At 50.5% G+C, this 23,120-nt stretch overlaps 2 protein-coding genes across 3 annotated transcripts in view; one reads left to right on the top strand and one right to left on the bottom strand.

The window, feature by feature from the left end:
- bmp6 (bone morphogenetic protein 6) overlaps positions 1-9,235 on the top strand; it is a 27,500-nt gene extending 18,265 nt beyond the window's left edge. Inside the window, exons 3-7 of the mRNA XM_084702562.1 lie at positions 682-830; positions 963-1,157; positions 6,905-6,981; positions 7,204-7,314; positions 7,411-9,235. Of these exons, the coding sequence (XP_084558688.1) occupies positions 682-830; positions 963-1,157; positions 6,905-6,981; positions 7,204-7,314; positions 7,411-7,560 (682 nt within the window). The 3' untranslated portion in view covers positions 7,561-9,235. The remainder of the gene's footprint in view (positions 1-681; positions 831-962; positions 1,158-6,904; positions 6,982-7,203; positions 7,315-7,410) is intronic.
- txndc5 (thioredoxin domain containing 5) lies at positions 9,070-23,120 on the bottom strand. 2 transcript variants are annotated; one of them, XM_084702564.1, is made up of 10 exons: positions 22,499-23,120; positions 19,051-19,203; positions 18,628-18,733; positions 18,396-18,492; positions 13,393-13,508; positions 12,283-12,369; positions 12,044-12,196; positions 11,508-11,590; positions 10,757-10,886; positions 9,070-10,133 (listed from the first exon to the last, which is right to left on the bottom strand). In XM_084702564.1, the coding sequence occupies exons 1-10, from the start codon at positions 22,612-22,614 to the stop codon at positions 10,011-10,013; spliced, it is 1,164 nt and encodes a 387-aa protein (XP_084558690.1). In that variant the 5' UTR covers positions 22,615-23,120; the 3' UTR covers positions 9,070-10,010. The 2 variants fall into 2 exon arrangements, with proteins under 2 accessions (XP_084558690.1, XP_084558689.1); XM_084702563.1 differs by lacking the exon at positions 22,499-23,120 and adding an exon at positions 20,234-20,662.

The following is a 23,120-nucleotide window of genomic DNA, read 5'->3' as shown; positions in this document are numbered from 1 at the left end:
CCTCTCTCTCCCCACCCTCTCTCGCTGCACTGTACTAAGCCATATTATAGTTAAGGTATTATTATTGTTGCATCGTGCCTGGTAGTGGAGACGTGTCTACTATATATGTCGACTTTTATATATGTCTGTTTTGTATCTATGTCCTGCTGCAAAACCAATGGTCCTCCGGGGACAAATAAAGTTCAAGTACTTTGCAGTGTGCCTGGTAAATACAGACCGTTCCTTGATTCTGTCCACTGAAATACTGTTAAAACGAAGCACTTCTGATCCTTGATTCTTTCTACATGCTATCTGTACTGTATATTGCTTTGGTTCAAGGAGTCTACTAACTGAATCAAATTTAATGTGAAAATGCAGGTGGCTTACCAGACACAGTGTGTACCACAAAGCTAAGGCCTCCCTCCCTCCCTCCCTCCCTCCCTCCCTCCCTCCCTCCCTCCCTCCCTCCCTCCCTCCCTCCCTCCCTCCCTCCCTCCCTCCCTCCCTCCCTCCCTCCCTCCCTCCCTCCCTCCCTCCCTCCCTCCCTCCCTCCCTCCCTCCCTCTCTTTCTCCTGCCTTTACTGTCTCTCTCTCATAGTCTCCACCTCACATTTACACAGTCATAGCAGTTTATTTACCCAGCAGTCATAGCTGTTTATTTACCCAGAAGTCCTCGGTGCTTCCTGTGTCCTCTGCCCCCAGGGAGGCAGAGCTGTTCCTGCTGGAGTCGAGGCGTCTGTGGCCGGCGGAGGAGGGCTGGCTGGAGTTTGACATCACAGCCTCCAGTAACCTGTGGGTGATGAGCCCCGCCCACAACCTGGGCCTGCAGATCAGTGTGGAGACCAGCACTGGTGAGAGACTGTTCTTCCTGAACGCTGTGACTAACCAGGTTCAGGGTGTGTAAGTGTTAAACTGATAGCTGATTGGAGAAATAGTTACTCACACTTTGTGCTGTTGCCTCGTGGTGCTGGGGTGTGTTTCAGGGCGGAGCATCAGTCCGAAGGAGGCGGGGCTAGTGGGGCATGGCGGCGCGCTGGAGAAGCAGCCCTTCATGGTCGCTTTCTTCAAGGTCAGCGAAGTCCATGTCCGGACCGCCCGCGCTGCCTCCCGACGCCGGCAGCAGAACCGCAACCGCTCCACCCAACCCCAAGAGGGCCCCCGCGGACCCGGGCCTGCAGGTCAGCCAACCCTAACCACAACCTCAACCACACCTCAACCTCAACCACACTGCTACCTGATCACAACCATGACCAACCACAACCAGACCGTAATCACAACCAGACCATAAACTAGTCAACCACAAAACCACAGCCTTCCCTGCCCAGGTGTACGTCAGAATTGTGAACAGGTCAAGACCCCACTTTTACCGCCCTCCTCACACACCTGCTCACAGACAGCTCCCAGGGAGAGACACTGGCTGTGATGTCATGGATAGACAAGCTTGTGGCAGCACTCCAGAGGAAGGGCAACACTGGGAGAGAGAGACAGAGAGGAAGACAGAGAGAGCAAGAGAGAGAACGAGAGTGACTGAGAGAGTAAGAGAGAGAGAGACAGAGAGGAAGAGAGAGAGACAAAGAGAGTAGGAGAGAGACAGAGAAAGAGACTTTTCCCCCCAGATGAATGACCTCATCTTTACAGAGTAACCTTTGTAGTATCAGCCTCTCACCTCCTCCTCCACAGCGTTCACCATGTGAGGGCTCCTCTGTGTTTCCACACATCCAGAGCAGGGATTAACATGCTGTTTGAAACGTTATTCTGAGGCTTTGCTAGCTTAAACAGATGAAGCATGGTGGGGGAGATGAGGTCAACAGTTTAACCATTTAGCTACAACCCCGCTTAAGCTGTTTACCTTTTACATTCTATTCATATAGCAGACACTTTTATCCTAAGCGGTGTACAGGAAGTGCATGTAGGAAGTGCAGGAAGTGCATGTAGGAAGTGCAGGAAGTGCATGTAGGAAGTGCAGGAAGTGCATGTAGGAAGTACAGCAGAAGATGGATGATGAGAAGTGTTTAGTTCTACAGTGTTTTGGCAGTCTGAGTATTGATCTCCTATCTAACAATGCTGACTCGTCCAGCTCCTAGCCTCCTAGATCTCTATGCTAACACACACACACAGACACACAACACACACACACACACACAGACACACACTCTGCTGTGGTGCGATCTCTATGCAGCAGACACACACACACACTCCAAAACCTAATCTGAAGGGTTGGACTTTATGTAACCCGAAACATCAGCCCCTCTTTTCCTCACCACTCTGAACCTCATGGAGTCTAAATATTTAGATGAGGGACAGGAAACAGTGCCCCTCCCCCTCTCTGGTGATAGCTGACTGCTCATATCCATAACGATGGGATGGGTCAGTCTACGCTAGGGCATCTGGACCCTTTGCTGCAGCACTTACTACCAGGCTGGGATGCGTTTGTGCGTGTGTGTGTTGGGGGGTGCCAGCTTGGATGGATAACATCGCTCATCTGCTCTACTCAGGGAAACAAGCCCTCTTGTTTGACATGTGTGAGTGTGTGAGTCGATTGTGAGTGTGTTTGCGAGTGTGTTTGTGTGCATGTGTTTGACAGCATCTGCTGGGACCACCAAGGGACTGTCTGCACAATGTACAATGTTTATCAACACCACAGAACACAGTGTTAAAGTGAACACTGTACCACAGAACACAGTGTTAAAGTGAACCCTGTATCACAGAACACAGTGTTAAAGTGAACACTGTATCACAGAACACAGTGTTAAAGTGAACACTGTATCACAGAACAGTGTTAAAGTGAACACTGTATCACAGAACACAGTGTTAAAGCGAACACTGTATCACAGAACACAGTGTTAAAGTGAACACTGTATCACAGAACAGTGTTAAAGTGAACACTGTATCACAGAACACAGTGTTAAAGTGAACACTGTATCACAGAACACAGTGTTAAAGTGAACACTGTATCACAGAACAGTGTTAAAGTGAACACTGTATCACAGAACACAGTGTTAAAGTGAACACTGTATCACAGAACAGTGTTAAAGTGAAAACTGTATCACAGAACACAGTGTTAAAGTGAACACTGTATCACAGAACACTGAGGCTGGCTGGGCTCTGGAAGTTCTGAGAGTATAGCTGGATAATTAGAGTATAGCTGGATAATGAGAGTACAGCTGGATAATGAGAGTATAGCTGGATACTGAAAGTATAGACGGATAATGAGAGTATAGCTGGATACTGAGAGTATAGATGGATACTGAGAGTATAGATGGGGTTTGACAATGTAGCTGGAGGTCTGAGGCCTCTGTAGTCAAATGAAACTCATTTCAGCGTGGGGCTGCTTCAACATGGCCTCAGAACCCCAGCATGAAGCCACACCTCCAACAGGGGGCGGTGCCTGTGGGGAGGGGGGAACACACAACGACACCTTTAGAGGTAATTTAGGGGTTCGGGGAGGTAATGGATACTGGGCTAAGCCCTGTGCTGAGGGACGTTTAACAACCTTACAGGCGAGATATTCATCCCAGAGCTGCTCCCACACTCTGTCATTACCCAGCCAGTCATTAGCTGCTGAAACACTGACTATGCTAACAGAATCGCTTAAAGGATTATTATAACATGCTGCTTGTCCAGCTGTGTTTTCATCTCACCCCTCCTCACCCCTCCTCACCTCTCCTCACCTCTCCTCACCCCTCCTCACCCCCTCTCCACTCATCCTTTCTCCCTCCTCACCCCTCCTCTCCCTTCCCTCCCCCCTTTACTCCCTCCCCTCCTCTTCTTTTCCTCCAATCCTCCCCTTCCTTGCCCTCACCTCACCCCTCCTCACCCCTGGCCTCTTTTTGTTCACAGGCGGGGTAATTAGAGATGGCAGAGCGCAGCGCATGGTTTAATAACCTCTGTGATGAAAGACAGGAAGGAAGATAAACTTCAGTTCAACAGGGGGAGGAGGGGGAGGAGAAGGAGGGGGAGGGTGAGGAGGGGGAGGGGGAGGAGAAGGAGGGGGAGGGTGAGGAGGAAACATGGACAGACACCAGCAGCTGTCTCTCATGTCTTCACCGGTGTTATTAAGAAAAGCTCTCTCTTCTCTGCTCTCCTCTGTTCTCTGTCTCCTCTCTTCCCCTCCCCTGCCCTCCTCTCCCCAGGGCCTTGTGTTCACTCCTGCCCCCGGCCCTCTCCTAGGACCCTGCTACTGTAGCAGGTTTGTCTGAAAGGCTCCTGTAGAGGTTACCTAAGACTGTAGAGTTGCAGAGTTGTGTGTGTTTGTGGGTCACGGAACCACCTGTCACACACCACCTCCACCCCAACACCACCTCCACCCCAACACCCCAACACACCAACACAACAACACACCTCTCATCCTACCTGTCAGGAAGATCCTACCAGGTCTTCTGGGGAGGCAAACTGTCAGACCCTCGCCAGCTCTCCACTGGTGTCCCACAGGGCTCCGTCCTTGGACCCCTCCTCTTCTCTCTCTTCTCTCTCTTCTCCTGCCTGCCCCCCCAGTGGTGGAATCAACTCCCCACCTCCATCAGAGACACAAACTGTCTCTCCACCTTCAAGAGAAGGCTCAAGATGCAATTGTTCCGGGAGTCCAACGGTACTTAGGAATGGTTTGCTGAACCCAATGCTAGTTTCCTCAAGGATCACAATGACTCTTGCTTAGAGACTTGTTGCTCTTGTTGGTTAGTGGTAACTGATTTAAACAGTATTCGCTGCAAAATATTCTATTTTAGTTCATCTTAGAGATTCATGTTGTTTAATTGTAACTTGCTTAACTACATGCTCTTATGGTTGTTCCCATGTGTGCTTCTTGTTTTGGCTACCCACAATGCTTTGGGGCTATCTTGTTGTTATTATCAGTGACCTATGCACTTTGTAAAGCTCTCTCTTGGAAGTCGCTTTGGATAAAAGCGTCTGCTAAATGAATATATGTAAATGTAAACACACTAACACACCTACACCAACACCCCAACACCACAGCACCCCAACACCACAGCACCCCAACACCACAGCACCCCAACACCACAGCACCCCAACACCACAGCACCCCAACACCACAGCACCCCAGCCAGCAGTCTGTAATAAGCCCCTGTGGGTTCAACATTTTAGAACGACAAGTGATAAATGTAGTTTATGGATTTCTCTCCTGCTGGGCGCAGTGCTAGTCAGGCTGTTTAATGGCCCTCCTGATCTGGTCTTCAGCTCCAGGGAGTCCGTGTTCCGTGTTGCGTGTTCCTCATGTTGGTCAGGGCTGCTCCTTAGCAGTGACTGCAGGAAGGCAACATGTGGTTTACAGGCAACATATATCTGGCCTTTACACTCAAATGAAACGCCACAGTGAATATCTGCTTTATTTCTCTTAAGGAGTCCCCAGACTCTAGATAATAACAGCTAGATAATAACAGCTATAAGACAGACTTGAGGAAATTAGTTCTCTCTGTGTGTGCTGTCATAAAGCATGTTTTAAAGTGGGGTAGTGGCACCATGGTTTTAGACACCGTCACAACATAGGAACACACACACAGACATAACTAAAACATAACACACAAAGACAAGCACACACACAGACACACACACATCACACACACACTAACTCAGATGACAGGAAGTGAACAGGGGAAACCCCTGAGGCTGTTACCAGACTACCTCACAACCTTCGTGGTGACCAGATGCACCTTCCACTTCCTGTCCTGAGATTTGAACCCAGAGTCAGGTGACTGAACCCATTTCCCTTTGAGGGTGAAAGTGTCTAGTTAGACTTCCAAGCGGTCGACCACGTGTGCTCTCTCGTGGTCTCATGGTTCCTGGATGCTTTTAGCCAAAGTGACGTAGGGCAGAGGATTCAACCCTACGACCTCTTGAGTGGCAGTCAGATGCTCTTTTACTTTGCTCCATCCAGCCCGGCTGAAGGTCCAGGAGAGGAGGCTGTCACATGGGCCTGGCCAGTCCTGTTAATGGGCCTGTGTGACAAGGAATTCAACTGAATGACGTCATAATGTAATTAGCTTTGAATCCAGATAGTCTTAATAAGGCTGACCAAACTGGATTTGTATAAACACATTTTGAAGCCACAGAAAATCAGGTTGACACGGAGCTAGGGACCAGGAGGCTAGGGGCCAGGAGGCTAGGGACCAGGAGGCTAGGGGCCAGGAGGCTAGGGACCAGGAGGCTAGGGGCCAGGAAGCTAGGGACCAGGATGCTAGGGACCAGGAGGCTAGGGGCCAGGAGGCTAGGGGCCAGGAAGCTAGGGACCAGGAGGCTAGGGACCAGGAGACTAGGGACCAGGAGGCTAGGGGCCAGGAAGCTAGGGGCCAGGAGGCTAGGGACCAGGAGGCTAGGGACCAGGAAGCTAGGGACCAGGAGGCTAGGGACCAGGAGGCTAGGGACCAGGAGGCTAGGGGCCAGGAGGCAAGGGGTCAGAAAGCTAGGGACCAGGAGGCTAGGGACCAGGAGGCTAGGGGCCAGGAGGCTAGGGGCCAGGAGGCAAGGGGCCAGGAGGCTAGGGACCGGAGAGTTGGTCTCCTGTAAGTCTGTCCCCCCAGTGTGGCCTGGCCCAGTTCACCCTCTGCCACCACACCCTCTCTGGGCGGGGTGCTCGACATACAGGAAGTGATTCCACCAGCTCTGATATCATCACGCTCTGCTGAGGGGAAAATAACAAAAACATCCAAATCAGTGGAAAGTCCCAGCGACGGGCTGGAGTTCAGGCAGCTGGCGGATGCCAGAGATGACCTCTGTTTCTGTCTAACCTCCACCTGCCATCGACACTTGCTGCGCTGTGATTGGACAGGGTGGAACGGACACAGATGACGTTACACACTTGTCACTTGTGCTCAACCCAATGTTCTGAACTCTGGGGTCAGTCAGGCAGCTTTCAAACGTAGTTATTCAATCAGATGTTCTGTGAACACTAACCCTCTATGTTGTCTCCTAGACTACAACAGCAGCGACCAGAAGACGGCTTGCAGGAGACACGACCTGTATGTCAGCTTCCGGGAGCTTGGCTGGCAGGTGAGATCTAGCTGACACACTCCAGAGCCACATTCTGATCGTGTGTATCTAGAAAGTAGAGCAGAACATCAGGGATCAGAAGTGCAACAACTCTTCACACACTCGATATCCAAAACGACCCAAAAGCCCTTTTGAGACATACAGATCTTATAGTCCTGGTTACAGACCCTTGTAGCCAGGGTAGTGTTAGGAGAGTGGTAACGACGGCCCTGCGTTTGACAGGAATGGATCATCGCTCCGGAGGGCTACGCTGCAAACTACTGTGAAGGGGAGTGCTCCTTCCCCCTCAACGCTCACATGAACGCCACCAACCATGCCATCGTACAGACTCTGGTCAGTATCCAACAGCAACCAGGGAAACACGTGTTCCCTCAACCCCTAACCTTCCCTCCTCTGAAGCTGACGTTCTGGTATGTTCCCCCTCTGAAGGTCCACCTCTTGAACCCGGAAAATGTGCCCAAGCCGTGCTGCGCCCCCACCAAGCTGCATGCCATCTCTGTGCTCTACTTCGACGACAACTCTAACGTCATCCTGAAGAAATACAAGAACATGGTTGTCCGAGCTTGTGGCTGTCACTGACCCTGGAGACCAGCACTGGACCAGTCACAGCACTACCAACACACCCTGGAGACCAGCACTGGACCAGTCACAGCACTACCAACACACCCTGGAGACCAGCACTGGACCAGTCACACCACTACCAACACACCCTAGGGATCAGGATTGGAGCAGTTAGACCAGCTTTAACATTCTAGAGATCAGGATTGGAGCAGTTAGACCAGCTTTAACATGCTGGACTGATGTTAGACTAAACTTGGACTAACGTTCAGTTGATTGAAACTTTGTCCACCATCTGCCCGTTTGTTGCATTGGAGCCTCAACATCTAGGATCTGCGTGTACGTGTGTGTGTGTGTATCTGTGTGTGTGTCTGTGTGTGTGAGAACTGGCATCCCTCTCCTGTCCTCAGGCTGAGGGAAGCTGGTGATCGTCCAGACTGCTGTCCCTCCACCTCCTCTCCAGAGTTGCTGTTAGCCATGGCTCTCTGCTCTGACTACAGTGTAACTACTCTTCCAACAGATGTACGGTGTATACTGAGTCTAACACTAAACTGATTTGAACTCAATTCAAATGAAAATGTGTCAGAAAACATTGCAGCTCATGGAAATTCTCCCTTCGTTTCCTCTACTCGTGTATTAGTTCTGCTCCGGAGCTCTTAGATGTTTGCCTTCCAAAAATACATATGGACTGGACCAGTATGCCCACATACTGTCCTAGGAGTCGTTTCCTCAAAATATCACTAGTGTGTCAATATTTGTTGGGCCCAGACTGTGGTCTTATGCACCAATCTGGTTCAACATGTCGCAGGTTGTGGTCGAACTGATGTTTTCCTTCAAAGAGCAATAGAAAGAACTTTTATGTCTTTGACTTCCTGCAAACAGCCATTTCTGTGTTGGGGTCTCGTGGCTATCCCTCTAAACACCACAGAGAGAAGGGCTACGCATTTGGTTAAGAAGACAAACTAACGAGGCTCATCTATGAATTCAGTCCTTGTTTGTGACCATAAATGAACTAAAAGTTTAACCCTCTGTCCATCTGTTTCTGAATGAATAATGTATAACTGAGCCTTTAAACAACACAGGCTGGACTTTATTTTACAGTACACAACTTCACTGAAATATTACAAGGTCAACAAAGAAAGTCACAATTATTGATGACAAACACACTCTTATACCTTTTGGAAGTTACCAATTGTGTTGAATTTGAAGATTTTTTTACTATATATTGTGAGTAGTACTGTAAAATAAATTGCTATACAAATTATATTTTTCAAAGAACTTGTCATGAATTTGACAGTTTATATAACTGTGCTAGTATAACAGAATGACATACCATTGTGCCTAACCAAGGTTTGATTGGTTAGGTGATCTAACCAATCAGAACTCATGAAATATACCTCTGGTAAGCTGCTGTTTGTGTGATCATGTTTAGACATGTGTAAATACTTGTACATTTTCAGTTTATTTATTTCACATTTTAAGATGAATCATTAACAGAAAATAAGCAATAACAAATTAAAATACAACATATTTTTGGAAAAGTCATTTTATTACAAAAGTTACAACTTCCCCATTCTTCTTCTTGTGTAAAAAATGCCTGGGTAGAGTCCAACTCATTCACAGGAAAAATACTGCTCTCTTTTTACTGGAGTCTGCTTCAACCATGTGATATTCATAAAGACTTTAATGACAATAAGTGGTTAACCTCATGATGCATTTGTTTCCATTGATTGAGCACTGAATGTTATATGATCTCACAGCCAACACGCACGCACGCACACACACACACACACACACACACAAACAGTCAGTTGGGCTGACAGTCTCTTGAGAAAGTGAAAGACGTTGAGTTGTACACCTAGTGACATAACATGAAGGCTAGCTCTGCCCACTGCTGACCCAGACTGCATCAAGGTGGAGAACAAAACAGACCATTCAGTCTTACATTAGTTGGCGTACATTAAACGCCATGGAAGACCACACAATCTAAACAGACCAAGTGCAGTTGGATGTGAGACTTATAGCCAGCAGTGATGCATCCCTGAGGGTCAAGTGTGTCACCTGGATGGATAAAGTACCGTCAACTTAACACTCAACAACCCCGGACGTCCAGCCAGAGTCGACCCCCACAGACAAACAACACAGTAACACAATTACAGTTCATGATATATCATGACTCATCAACAACTAATTTCTGCAGTTTCAGAGAAGGGAAGCAAGGGTCCAGACATATTTGTGTGAATGCGGAGTCAGGGCAACGAATGTAAAACATTCAAGCGCCGTCCACTTCCTGTTCGTAAGGGTTAGATGTCATGGCTCGCATGACACGTCAGGGATGGTGGGCGGGGCTGGCCGTCTTAATTAAACCGATTGGAGGATAGAGAAAGAGGGCTGGCGCTTGAATGGGACAAGAGCGTTCCCATTGGCCAGATATGCAGTGTGGGGGGTGTCGAGGAAGGCACTGGGTTCCGCTACAGCTCGTCTCGGGCCTGCTTCATGACGAAGGCATGCAGGCTCTCCAGGTCACGCCCCCCATGGTGCTCCTCCCCCTGCTGGCCCGCCCGGAACAGCAGCAACGTGGGGTACCCACGCACCTGGAGGCAGAAGTCAGGGGGTCAGGGTCAGGGGTAGAATCATACAGGGTCAGGGTTAGAGTTGTGAACAGGTTCAGGGGTAGAATCATACAGGGTCAGGTTAGAGTTGTGAACAGGTTCAGGGGGTCAGGGGTAGAATCATACAGGGTCAGGTTCAGAGTTGTGAACAGGTTCAGGGGTAGAATCATACAGGGTCAGGTTCAGAGTTGTGAACAGGTTCAGGGGTAGAATCATACAGGGTCAGGTTCAGAGTTGTGAACAGGTTCAGGGGTAGAATCATACAGGGTCAGGGTTAGAGTTGTGAACAGGTTCAGGGGTCACGTGACAGCTTTATGAGCTTCAGGAGTCAAGAGAAGCTCCAGGGTTTACAGAGCTGTGTCACCAAGGCAACAGCCTTCATCACATGATGAGGTGACGATGCTTTACAACTTCACTCACACAGGACAGTCTGTGTGTGTGCGCATGTGTGTAGGAAAGGTCCGGTTGTGATAGCCACAAAATGGTGTTTTCCAGAGAGAACGCTGGCTTGCTCCTCCCTCCTCCCCCTCCCCTCCCTCCCTCCCCCCCCACTCCCCTCCCTCCTCCCCCCTCCCCTCCCTCCTCCTCGGTGTTCAGAAACTCACCGCAAACCTGTTGCACAGCGAGCGCTCCACGGTGCAGTCCACCGTGGCCACCTTCACGTCTGTCAGACCAGGGAACTCCTTCCTGGAGAGATCTTCCCAGGTGGGGGCCAGGTTCTTACAGTGACCACACCTGGGGGCAGGGGGGGTCAAATAGCTTTTACACACACTGGTCTACGAGGATCTGCCATGCGTGATTAACGAGGACATGAGCTAACCCTAACGAGGACATGAGCTAACCCTAACGAGGACATGAGCTAACCCTAACGAGGACATGAGCTAACCCTAACGAGGACATGAGCTAACCCTAACGAGGACATGAGCTAACCCTAACGAGGACATGAGCTAACCCTAACGAGGACATGAGCTAACCCTAACGAGGACATGAGCTAACCCTAACGAGGACATGAGCTAACCCTAACGAGGACATGAGCTAACCCTAACGAGGACATGAGCTAACCCTAACGAGGACATGAGCTAACCCTAACGAGGACATGAGCTAACCCTAACGAGGACATGAGCTAACCCTAACGAGGACATGAGCTAACCCTAACGAGGACATGAGCTAACCCTAACGAGGACATGAGCTAACCCTAACGAGGACATGAGCTAACCCTAACGAGGACATGAGCTAACCCTAACGAGGACATTAACGATCAGGAGCTTGTTGGGGAGAATGACCCAAATGTGCCACTTTTACAAATGCGGTCACTGTCATTTCAGAGAGAGATGATTCAACAAAGTCCTTTCTTACCAGGGGGCGTAGAACTTGATGAAGGTGAAACCTTTGGCCACCAGATCGTCAAAGTTGCTCTCTGTTAGGATCACAACACCTGACTGTTGGAGACAGACAGACTTCAGTTAGTCAAGTATACTGGACTGTCATCATATGTTCAGAATCTCTCCACCTAAATCAGCTGTTGTGGTTTGAGACTGGCTTTGGCAACAGCATGTTTCTCATCGCCACACCTCGTTTCTCTGCGGTGGAGCGGGCCCCGACACATGATGTCATCTTTCACACTGAGCAGAGTAGCTGCATGTCTTGGCATGGAGTGGAAGGAAATAGCTGGCCAGACCCTAATTACTGTTGAGTGCTGCATCGCTCTGGTCTGGTGTGTGGAGGAGGTCCTACATACATTTCCCATAATACATTAATACTTTTATCAAAAGCAATGTACAATCGGTGCAAGCCTCGATCTTCTTTCAAACCCTCTAACCACTGAGCTGCACCCGTACTCGTCTGCAGCAGCATGTGAAGGTTCTGATGGGCTTTAGCTCGCTCACACACACCTCCTCTTCAGCTGGCTCGGCGTTTGGCAGCTCCACCTCGTTGGCCGCGGTGTCTTCCTCACCAAGAACCTCCTCCACCTCCTCCACCTTCAGCTGGGCATCCACAAAGTCCTTCAGGGAGTCCAGATCCCTCTTCCCCCGATACTGCTCTGTCTGCAGGGCCAAAGCAAAACAGCCATCACCTTCACCATCGTCATCATAATGGGTTGATTTCTTCACAGCTCCTTCCTGCTGCCTACCTTCTCTCCGTTCCTGAAGAACAGCAGGGTGGGGTATCCACGCACCGAGTTCTCCGAGCACACCTCGTAATGCTGTGTGCAGTCCACCTGGCCAATCAGAAACAAGACAGGTCTCAGGCTAGCCAATCAGGTTCATTCACATAGTAGTCCTATCACCCATGTTTGTCTTTTCTACAGTACTATGGGTGTTGTGTACATATTTGCAGAAGAGGACGATGGTATGATCCACATCCTGGTCTGACAGACAGACACCAGCAGCCACATGGTGCTCTGACCCACACTCAGCTTTGTTTGTTCGACTTGATATATATGAGAGAGAGAGAGAGAGAGATAGAGAGAGAGAGAGAGAGAGAGAGAGAGAGAGAGAGAGAGAGAGAGAGAGAGAGAGAGAGAGAGAGAGAGAGAGAGAGAGAGAGAGAGAGAGAGAGAGAGAGAGAGAGAGAGAGAGAGAGAGAGAGAGAGAGAGAGAGAGAGAGAGAGAGAGAGAGAGAGAGAGAGAGAGAGAGAGAGAGAGAGAGAGAGAGAGAGAGAGAGAGAGAGAGAGAGAGAGAGAGAGAGAGAGAGAGAGAGAGAGAGAGAGAGAGAGAGAGAGAGAGAGAGAGAGAGAGAGAGAGAGAGAGAGAGAGAGAGAGAGAGAGAGAGAGAGAGAGAGAGAGAGAGAGAGAGAGAGAGAGAGAGAGAGAGAGAGAGAGAGAGAGAGAGAGAGAGAGAGAGAGAGAGAGAGAGAGAGAGAGAGAGAGAGAGAGAGAGAGAGAGAGAGAGAGAGAGAGAGAGAGAGAGAGAGAGAGAGAGAGAGAGAGAGAGAGAGAGAGAGAGAGAGAGAGAGAGAGAGAGAGAGAGAGAGAGAGAGAGAGAGAGAGAGAGAGAGAGAGAGAGAGAGAGAGAGAGAGAGAGAGAGAGAGAGAGAGAGAGAGAGAGAGAGAGAGAGAGAGAGAGAGAGAGAGAGAGAGAGAGAGAGAGAGAGAGAGAGAGAGAGAGAGAGAGAGAGAGAGAGAGAGAGAGAGAGAGAGAGAGAGAGAGAGAGAGAGAGAGAGAGAGAGAGAGCGAGAGCCATGACAGAAAATGTCCCGGGTAGGAATCAAACTGGTGCCAGTAGATCAAGCCCCTCACCTTGCCTATCTTGACGGTGTCTGAGTGCTCGAGGCTGGAGGCCAGCTGTTCCCAGGTGGGGGCCATCGCCTTGCAGTGACCACACCACGGGGCAAAGAACTTGACAAAGTGAGATCCTACGAGAAGGAGAGGAGAAAGAGGGGCAGAGGGAACACACAGAGGGGTAGAGGGAACACACAGAGGGGTAGAGTAGAGGGAACACACAGAGGGGTAGAGCAGAGGGAACACACAGAGGGGTAGAGCAGAGGGAACACACAGAGGGGTAGAGCAGAGGGAACACACAGAGGGGTAGAGGGAACACACAGAGGGGTAGAGGGAACACACAGAGGGGTAGAGCAGAGGGAACACACAGAGGGGTAGAGCAGAGGGAACACACAGAGGGGTAGAGGAAACACACAGAGGGGTAGAGGGAACACACAGAGGGGTAGAGCAGAGGGAACACACAGAGGGGTAGAGCAGAGGGAACACACAGAGGGGTAGAGCAGAGGGAACACACAGAGGGGTAGAGCAGAGGGAACACACAGAGGGGTAGAGGGAACACACAGAGGGGTAGAGCAGAGGGAACACACAGAGGGGTAGAGCAGAGGGAACACACAGAGGGGTAGAGCAGAGGGAACACACAGAGGGGTAGAGTAGAGGGAACACACAGAGGGGTAGAGGAAACACACAGAGGGGTAGAGGGAACACACAGAGGGGTAGAGCAGAGGGAACACACAGAGGGGTAGAGCAGAGGGAACACACAGAGGGGTAGAGGGAACACACAGAGGGGTAGAGGGAACACACAGAGGGGTAGAGCAGAGGGAACACACAGAGGGGTAGAGCAGAGGGAACACACAGAGGGGTAGAGCAGAGGGAACACACAGAGGGGTAGAGCAGAGGGAACACACAGAGGGGTAGAGCAGAGGGAACACACAGAGGGGTAGAGGGAACACACAGAGGGGTAGAGGGAACACACAGAGGGGTAGAGGGAACACACAGAGGGGTAGAGGGAACACACAGAGGGGTAGAGGGAACACACAGAGGGGTAGAGGGAACACACAGAGGGGTAGAGCAGAGGGAACACACAGAGGGGTAGAGGGAACACACAGAGGGGTAGAGCAGAGGGAACACACAGAGGGGTAGAGCAGAGGGAACACACAGAGGGGTAGAGGGAACACACAGAGGGGTAGAGCAGAGGGAACACACAGAGGGGTAGAGCAGAGGGAACACACAGAGGGGTAGAGGGAACACACAGAGGGGTAGAGGGAACACACAGAGGGGTAGAGGGAACACACAGAGGGGTAGAGGGAACACACAGAGGGGTAGAGGGAACACACAGAGGGGTAGAGGGAACACACAGAGGGGTAGAGGGAACACACAGAGGGGTAGAGCAGAGGGAACACACAGAGGGGTAGAGCAGAGGGAACACACAGAGGGGTAGAGGGAACACACAGAGGGGTAGAGCAGAGGGAACACACAGAGGGGTAGAGGGAACACACAGAGGGGTAGAGGGAACACACAGAGGGGTAGAGCAGAGGGAACACACAGAGGGGTAGAGGGAACACACAGAGGGGTAGAGGGAACACACAGAGGGGTAGAGCAGAGGGAACACACAGAGGGGTAGAGGGAACACACAGAGGGGTAGAGGGAACACACAGAGGGGTAGAGCAGAGGGAACACACAGAGGGGTAGAGCAGAGGGAACACACAGAGGGGTAGAGGGAACACACAGAGGGGTAGAGCAGAGGGAACACACAGAGGGGTAGAGGGAACACACAGAGGGGTAGAGCAGAGGGAACACACAGAGGGGTAGAGCAGAGGGAACACACAGAGGGGTAGAGGGAACACACAGAGGGGTAGAGGGAACACACAGAGGGGTAGAGCAGAGGGAACACACAGAGGGGTAGAGGGAACACACAGAGGGGTAGAGCAGAGGGAACACACAGAGGGGTAGAGCAGAGGGAACACACAGAGGGGTAGAGCAGAGGGAACACACAGAGGGGTAGAGCAGAGGGAACACACAGAGGGGTAGAGCAGAGGGAACACACAGAGGGGTAGAGCAGAGGGAACACACAGAGGGGTAGAGGGAACACACAGAGGGGTAGAGGGAACACACAGAGGGGTAGAGGGAACACACAGAGGGGTAGAGCAGAGGGAACACACAGAGGGGTAGAGCAGAGGGAACACACAGAGGGGTAGAGGGAACACACAGAGGGGTAGAGCAGAGGGAACACACAGAGGGGTAGAGGGAACACACAGAGGGGTAGAGCAGAGGGAACACACAGAGGGGTAGAGCAGAGGGAACACACAGAGGGGTAGAGGGAACACACAGAGGGGTAGAGGGAACACACAGAGGGGTAGAGCAGAGGGAACACACAGAGGGGTAGAGCAGAGGGAACACACAGAGGGGTAGAGGGAACACACAGAGGGGTAGAGGGAACACACAGAGGGGTAGAGTAGAGGGAACACACAGAGGGGTAGAGGGAACACACAGAGGGGTAGAGGGAACACACAGAGGGGTAGAGTAGAGGGAACACACAGAGGGGTAGAGGGAACACACAGAGGGGTAGAGTAGAGGGAACACACAGAGGGGTAGAGCAGAGGGAACACACAGAGGGGTAGAGCAGAGGGAACACACAGAGGGGTAGAGTAGAGGGAACACACAGAGGGGTAGAGCAGAGGGAACACACAGAGGGGTAGAGGGAACACACAGAGGGGTAGAGCAGAGGGAACACACAGAGGGGTAGAGGGAACACACAGAGGGGTAGAGCAGAGGGAACACACAGAGGGGTAGAGTAGAGGGAACACACAGAGGGGTAGAGCAGAGGGAACACACAGAGGGGTAGAGCAGAGGGAACACACAGAGGGGTAGAGGGAACACACAGAGGGGTAGAGTAGAGGGAACACACAGAGGGGTAGAGCAGAGGGAACACACAGAGGGGTAGAGCAGAGGGAACACACAGAGGGGTAGAGCAGAGGGAACACACAGAGGGGTAGAGCAGAGGGAACACACAGAGGGGTAGAGGGAACACACAGAGGGGTAGAGTAGAGGGAACACACAGAGGGGTAGAGCAGAGGGAACACACAGAGGGGTAGAGCAGAGGGAACACACAGAGGGGTAGAGCAGAGGGAACACACAGAGGGGTAGAGCAGAGGGAACACACAGAGGGGTAGAGGGAACACACAGAGGGGTAGAGTAGAGGGAACACACAGAGGGGTAGAGCAGAGGGAACACACAGAGGGGTAGAGCAGAGGGAACACACAGAGGGGTAGAGCAGAGGGAACACACAGAGGGGTAGAGCAGAGGGAACACACAGAGGGGTAGAGCAGAGGGAACACACAGAGGGGTAGAGCAGAGGGAACACACAGAGGGGTAGAGCAGAGGGAACACACAGAGGGGTAGAGTAGAGGGAACACACAGAGGGGTAGAGCAGAGGGAACACACAGAGGGGTAGAGCAGAGGGAACACACAGAGGGGTAGAGGGAACACACAGAGGGGTAGAGCAGAGGGAACACACAGAGGGGTAGAGCAGAGGGAACACACAGAGGGGTAGAGCAGAGGGAACACACAGAGGGGTAGAGTAGAGGGAACACACAGAGGGGTAGAGCAGAGGGAACACACAGAGGGGTAGAGCAGAGGGAACACACAGAGGGGTAGAGGGAACACACAGAGGGGTAGAGCAGAGGGAACACACAGAGGGGTAGAGCAGAGGGAACACACAGAGGGGTAGAGCAGAGGGAACACACAGAGGGGTAGAGGGAACACACAGAGGGGTAGAGCAGAGGGAACACACAGAGGGGTAGAGCAGAGGGAACACACAGAGGGGTAGAGGGAACACACAGAGGGGTAGAGTAGAGGGAACACACAGAGGGGTAGAGCAGAGGGAACACACAGAGGGGTAGAGCAGAGGGAACACACAGAGGGGTAGGGCAGAGGGAACACACAGAGGGGTAGAGCAGAGGGAACACACAGAGGGGTAGAGCAGAGGGAACACACAGAGGGGTAGAGCAGAGGGAACACACAGAGGGGTAGAGCAGAGGGAACACACAGAGGGGTAGAGCAGAGGGAACACACAGAGGGGTAGAGTAGAGGGAACACACAGAGGGGTAGAGCAGAGGGAACACACAGAGGGGTAGAGCAGAGGGAACACACAGAGGGGTAGAGCAGAGGGAACACACAGAGGGGTAGAGCAGAGGGAACACACAGAGGGGTAGAGCAGAGGGAACACACAGAGGGGTAGAGGGAACACACAGAGGGGTAGAGCAGAGGGAACACACAGAGGGGTAGAGCAGAGGGAACACACAGAGGGGTAGAGCAGAGGGAACACACAGAGGGGTAGAGCAGAGGGATGGCAAAAAATATTTAGAAAGAAGTATGTGATCCTGTCTAGTTAAGGGTGTCTTCATGAGGGTGGGATAACTTCAAGCAGAGCACCAAATATCCCCTTTAAGTATCACTGGCCTTGAAACTCCACTATACTGTGTGTTTACTGAGGGTAAATGCTAACTCATTACGCAACATCATTATGGCTGCCAAGATTCCACAGTGAAACCTATAAACATTCTTCTTCAAAACGGCCATGTCATATCCTGTCTTTTTTCTCCAAATATACAAATCATTTATTTTTCTTGTACAACCTAAACATTTGAGTCAAACAGGGCTTGAGAGCAGTGATTTCAGTGGGACAATTATCACAGCTGACATTTATTTAAGTTGTGTTGTCCAGCAACTGGAAACATGAAGTTATAACAGAGACAGGTGACAAGTGCGCTATATGTTAGCTATGGCGACTGACAGAATATATCCAAGTGTAATTTTAACACACAAAAAGTATTACATAAAATTCTGGATTACATTAGTAAAACTGTGATGTATAGAGACAGAAGTTCAGCATACATGAAAACAGAAGCTGGAACAGGAAAGGAAACTGTATTTCAAGTTCAGGAAGTGGCCCTCTTGATTCAAAACCACTGTTTCCTGGTTTGGGGTGTGAAAGACCTTCGCCAGGTGACACAGACTCCTACCTGTAGCGATGTGGCCCTTGAAGCTAGCAGCAGAGAGGTCGTACAGACCCTGCTTGACCTCCGGGACCTTAGGGAGCTCCAACTCACTCTCCAGCTCCTGGCACACACACACACACACACATTAATTACACTACCCACATCATCGGCAGACCTCTCTCTAGTCCTGGAGATCTACACCTGGAGGATGAAGACTTGGAGGATGTCTGGAAGAGGAAGGCGAGTGTGATCTCACCTCAGGAACCTCCTGCAGGGTCTTCAGCATCCACGTCTCCAGAGACTGCAGATCCCTGGAACCCTGGTACTTCACCGGCTCCAGCTCAGGCTTGAACAGAACCAGCCTGCACAGACAGCAAGATGACTGCTTACAACACACACACAATCCCCAATGAGCTACTGAGCAACAACCTCAACCACTGAGCTGTACCCATCCCCATGTTCTACCACTGAGCTATACCCATCCCCATGTTCTACCACTGAGCTATACCCATCCCCATGTTCTACCACTGAGCTATACCCATCCCCATGTTCTACCACTGAGCTATACCCATCCCCATGCTCTACCACTGAGCTATACCCATCCCCATGTTCTACTAATGAGCTATACCCATCCCCATAGAGCAACAGCAGTATTGCTGAGACAGTGGTAGCTACTCACGTGGGGTATCCCCTGATCCCGTGGACGTTGGAGCAGAATTTGACATCTTGAGTGCAGTCAACCTTGACGACATACACGGGAGGCGACGCCATACTGTTGTACTTGTCTGCTAGTTCGTTCCAGGTGCTCTGCAGCCGCTGGCAGTGGCCACACCTGAGCACGAGATCAAGGATCAGAAGGGCAAAGCTGAACAGCAGTTTGGTGCGCAGTCGAGGGTCTGTCTGTATTCCTTCCAGTGCAGTTTAAAAAGAAAATCTCAACTAGAGTGCAACAGTAACACATCAGCAATATTACATCGTACGGTGCAACACAAGAACGCATATCGGAACATACTTGTCAAAGAGACAATCTCTGAGAATTGAATGACCTCAGGATACTGTAGACGAGAGACACTTAGAAATTGGATACATTAATGATGATTTGTCAGATCGAAGAACTATGTCCTGTTTGGGGGAAACAACGCAAAACATAATCCCGTTTAATCACCTTGTCTTGTGTAGCGTTAAGTAATCTGTGCCAAGGACATAAATGAGTACAGTACAGTCACGTATGATTGCATGACAGGGAAGGAATAAACTTGTTTGGAGGTGGCAAGATTTTGCTAAATGTTTATATAAACCTAGACAGCATGAGAGCGTGTATGTATTCACGGTTACGTAGCCAGTCAATCTCTGCTTGCCACGTCCGCGGCTACATTCCGCCGGTATCCAGTCCTGTAGCTACTGTTCCTGCTAGCTAAATTAGCTAAAGCTAGCTGACATCCTAGCAATAGAAACTAGGTACTCTACTTGCTTGAAACTTAAGTTAAACGACAAAAGTCAAAAACACCCAGCCATGCTTCTGGGTACCTTTGAACTATAGTTTGTTTTGTCACAGTGTTTTCTATTTTATTTAGTCGAGCTTGCTCTCTTGTCTATTCTGGTGGTTAGCAAAACCAACCGCTGGTCTGCCTGGCTAGGCTAGTTAGCTAGTCGGCTTGCTAACACATTGGTGGCTGCACACTTAGTGCAGCTCGCTACGCTACACGGTGGTAGCACGGTGAGACAGTAAAGGCAAACTGCTCTAGTTAGTCAGACATCATGTCAACAGTGTCCCAGCGTGATAGCCGACTAGCTAGTTCATTCATTCACTTAAAGCTTAGTTAGGCTAGCAGCCACCTATCTTGCTAAAGTGGACGACTTACCAAGGAGCGAAGAACATGACAAAGTGTGGTGCGGTGGGCACAGCGTTGTTAAACATTTCCACTGTGTACGTATGCTTGACATGTTCGTCCTCTTCTGTGTCAGAGTCGCAAAAAACGGATCCAAAAAGTAACGTGCAGTAAATCAAACCCAACAAAAAAGGCGTGCAATTCAGTGCAATGGAGGCCATGTTCCCGTCTTTGCGAGCTAGCTAATGCCACCGGTCTCTATGTGCGAGCACTTAGCCAGACTCTGAGTTGGTCGCTGACTACTCAGGAATGTTGCAGGTCTGTACCTAACTGGATAGGTCTACACAAATGGGAGTCTCTCAGAATTTCACTGCAGACAAATATGTGATACGGATACCGTACAGATCAGTGGCTTCACACAAACCCTGCGCATCTCCAGTCCTACACATAAACGATGCATATTCAAACAAGTGTCTGTCAAAAGCGTGTGATTTTGCAGCTAGATGACAGGGCAGTGTGCACGCTTGTTAAATGGTGGGATTTCAGCAGAATGATCAATCATTAGGTATATTATAATAAATATCACTACATTTGTATACACACATTATTTAGCGTTTTAAATGGTTTTAGTTAAAACAATGACAGCAAGTATCCATGTCTAGTAGAAGCAAAGTGAAGTCAGAGAAACGTTATTGTGACAGCTGTCAACAGAGTCATTTAGTGGGCAGATATTTCAGCGTCACCAGCTATGAATCAATGTTGCATATGATGGTGCTGTGCATGGTCTCTGGCTGTCAGCAGCAAGATACCGTTTCCTCACACCCATCCTTCTGAAGCACAACGCCTCCCTTTGAACACTATTTTAGGGTTAAAAGGGATTTGTGGGCAGATCATAAGCGTTTACGTTGCAGAAGACAAAAAAACACACAAAAAGCACCGTAATCTGTGATTTCACTGCTAAGTATTTGGGTTGGAGCCAAAAACTGGAGGGTGACTTATTTAATATTTGTCAGATTAAAGGTTGCCTGTACTTTCACCCTAACTAAATGGTGCCTGAGAATGAGAACATCCAGGGCTATTAATTAATCCAGTTTATTGCTGTGGGTATAAGCTTGCCTCCTGGGGGCTGTAGTCCAGTACAGTGGGAACTCTATAAATCTGGCCTCAGTTCCCAAGGCCCCAGCATGTGTTTCTAGCTGGACTGATGACTGGCTGGTCCAATCATTTCCAGCCTGTCACCAGGTGGCCAGGGTCAGAGAGAAGTGGCCAGGGTCAGAGAGAGGTGACCAGGGTCAGAGAGAGGTGGCCAGGGTCAGAGAGAGGTGACCAGGGTCAGAGAGGTGACCAGGGTCAGAGAGAGATGACCAGGGTCAGAGAGGTGTCCAGGGTCAGAGAGAGGTGGCCAGGGTCAGAGAGAGGGGACCAGGGTCAGAGAGGTGACCAGGGTCAGAGAGAGGTGACCAGGGTCAGAGAGGTGACCAGGGTCAGAGAGAGGTGACCAGGGTCAGAGAGAGGTGACCAGGGTCAGAGAGAGGTGACCAGGATCAGAGAGGTGACCAGGGTCAGAGAGAGGTGACCAGGGTCAGAGAGGTGACCAGGGTCAGAGAGAGGTGACCAGGGTCAGAGAGAGGTGACCAGGGTCAGAGAGAGGTGGCCAGGGTCAGAGAGAGGTGACCATGTCTCTCTTAGAAGAACCACCAGCCTCCCCAGCCTTTAGGACAGCAGCTGAACCCATCCATCTCCTCACACTGACGGCTCTTTAACCTCTAGGCTGACTGGAGTTTAACTTTGACCTCTGCCTTCAACCCAACATGCCTTTAAACGGCTTGGTAGACAGCCTGGCTACCTCGGTGCTGAGAGCAGAGCACGCTAATACATCAAATGGAGAAAGGTGGAGTCCAGTCTAACCCTGCTGCTGTAAACATGCTGTCGTTGTGATTGACTGAAGTTGAGCTACTTGTCAGCGACTCCCCCAACTCAGAGAAATCATATCTTCAAAGATATTCTTTGTTTTGTCTGCATGAGTCATGAAAGGCTCTTCATGAAGGAGTCTCTGGTCTGTATCAACTCCCTCAGGGAAAAACACTACCTGCCTGGACATCTGCTAAGAGGAAAAGTATTTTCTTTCTGATTCTAAATCCTCCTCCACAAATATCAGAATCAGAATAGTAATACAATGTACAACGATGAATTCCTGGTGGCTGTTCCCATAACTAGCAAATAACCACACTCCTTGCCCATGTACGGTTTAATCGTTACATGTTATGGTTGTGGTCAAAGCAATTCTCGTACGCTTACTCGTAGTGGTTCTCGTACGCGGAGCTGCTCGTGTTCTTGTTATGTGGACATTGCCAGAGACCGGAGGACGCAGGATGGGGTCGCGGGATGGGAACGTGGAACGCTGGGGATGTCATTCACAGACGGGCTGCTAGACCAGCCACCTGTCGGGGAACAGCTCCCACGCGATCCGACCGCCGCGCCGAAACCTCTCTCCTATCGTCCTTTCATGCGGAGACGCCCGCAAGGCGTTTCCATGGCAATCCCCGTCGTGTTTTCTAATCTCCCTCCAGCTAGGTGGTTGGCTGGATCTGAGGACGAGCCTCCGGAGGCATGGGTCAGATTCACTGTCTCTGTTCTGCTTCCTTTGTTGCAAGGCTGGGGACTTCCTTTGGTTGTGCAGGTAGACACAGTGAGGCCAGGACTGTCTAGAACAGGTGCATTCTGGGAACTGAAGTCAGCGCAGGGTAAAGCATGTAATTCGCTTGTCCAGGGGCTACAACTTGTCAACACATGACCACAGGGACCAGCCGTTTGATTACGACAAGCAATAAATCCCAGAGCAGCTCTGTGTTGCTTGTAATGTGATCCAGATCTGGACAGGAGATGAGGGAACAGCTCTGTCTGAGTTTCCCATCCCACG

This window comes from Hypomesus nipponensis, chromosome 8 (genome assembly GCF_054491055.1).
Source record: "Hypomesus nipponensis isolate SF chromosome 8, ASM5449105v1, whole genome shotgun sequence".
Taxonomy (NCBI): domain Eukaryota; kingdom Metazoa; phylum Chordata; class Actinopteri; order Osmeriformes; family Osmeridae; genus Hypomesus; species Hypomesus nipponensis.
This window is presented reverse-complemented; position numbering and strand designations above follow the sequence as displayed.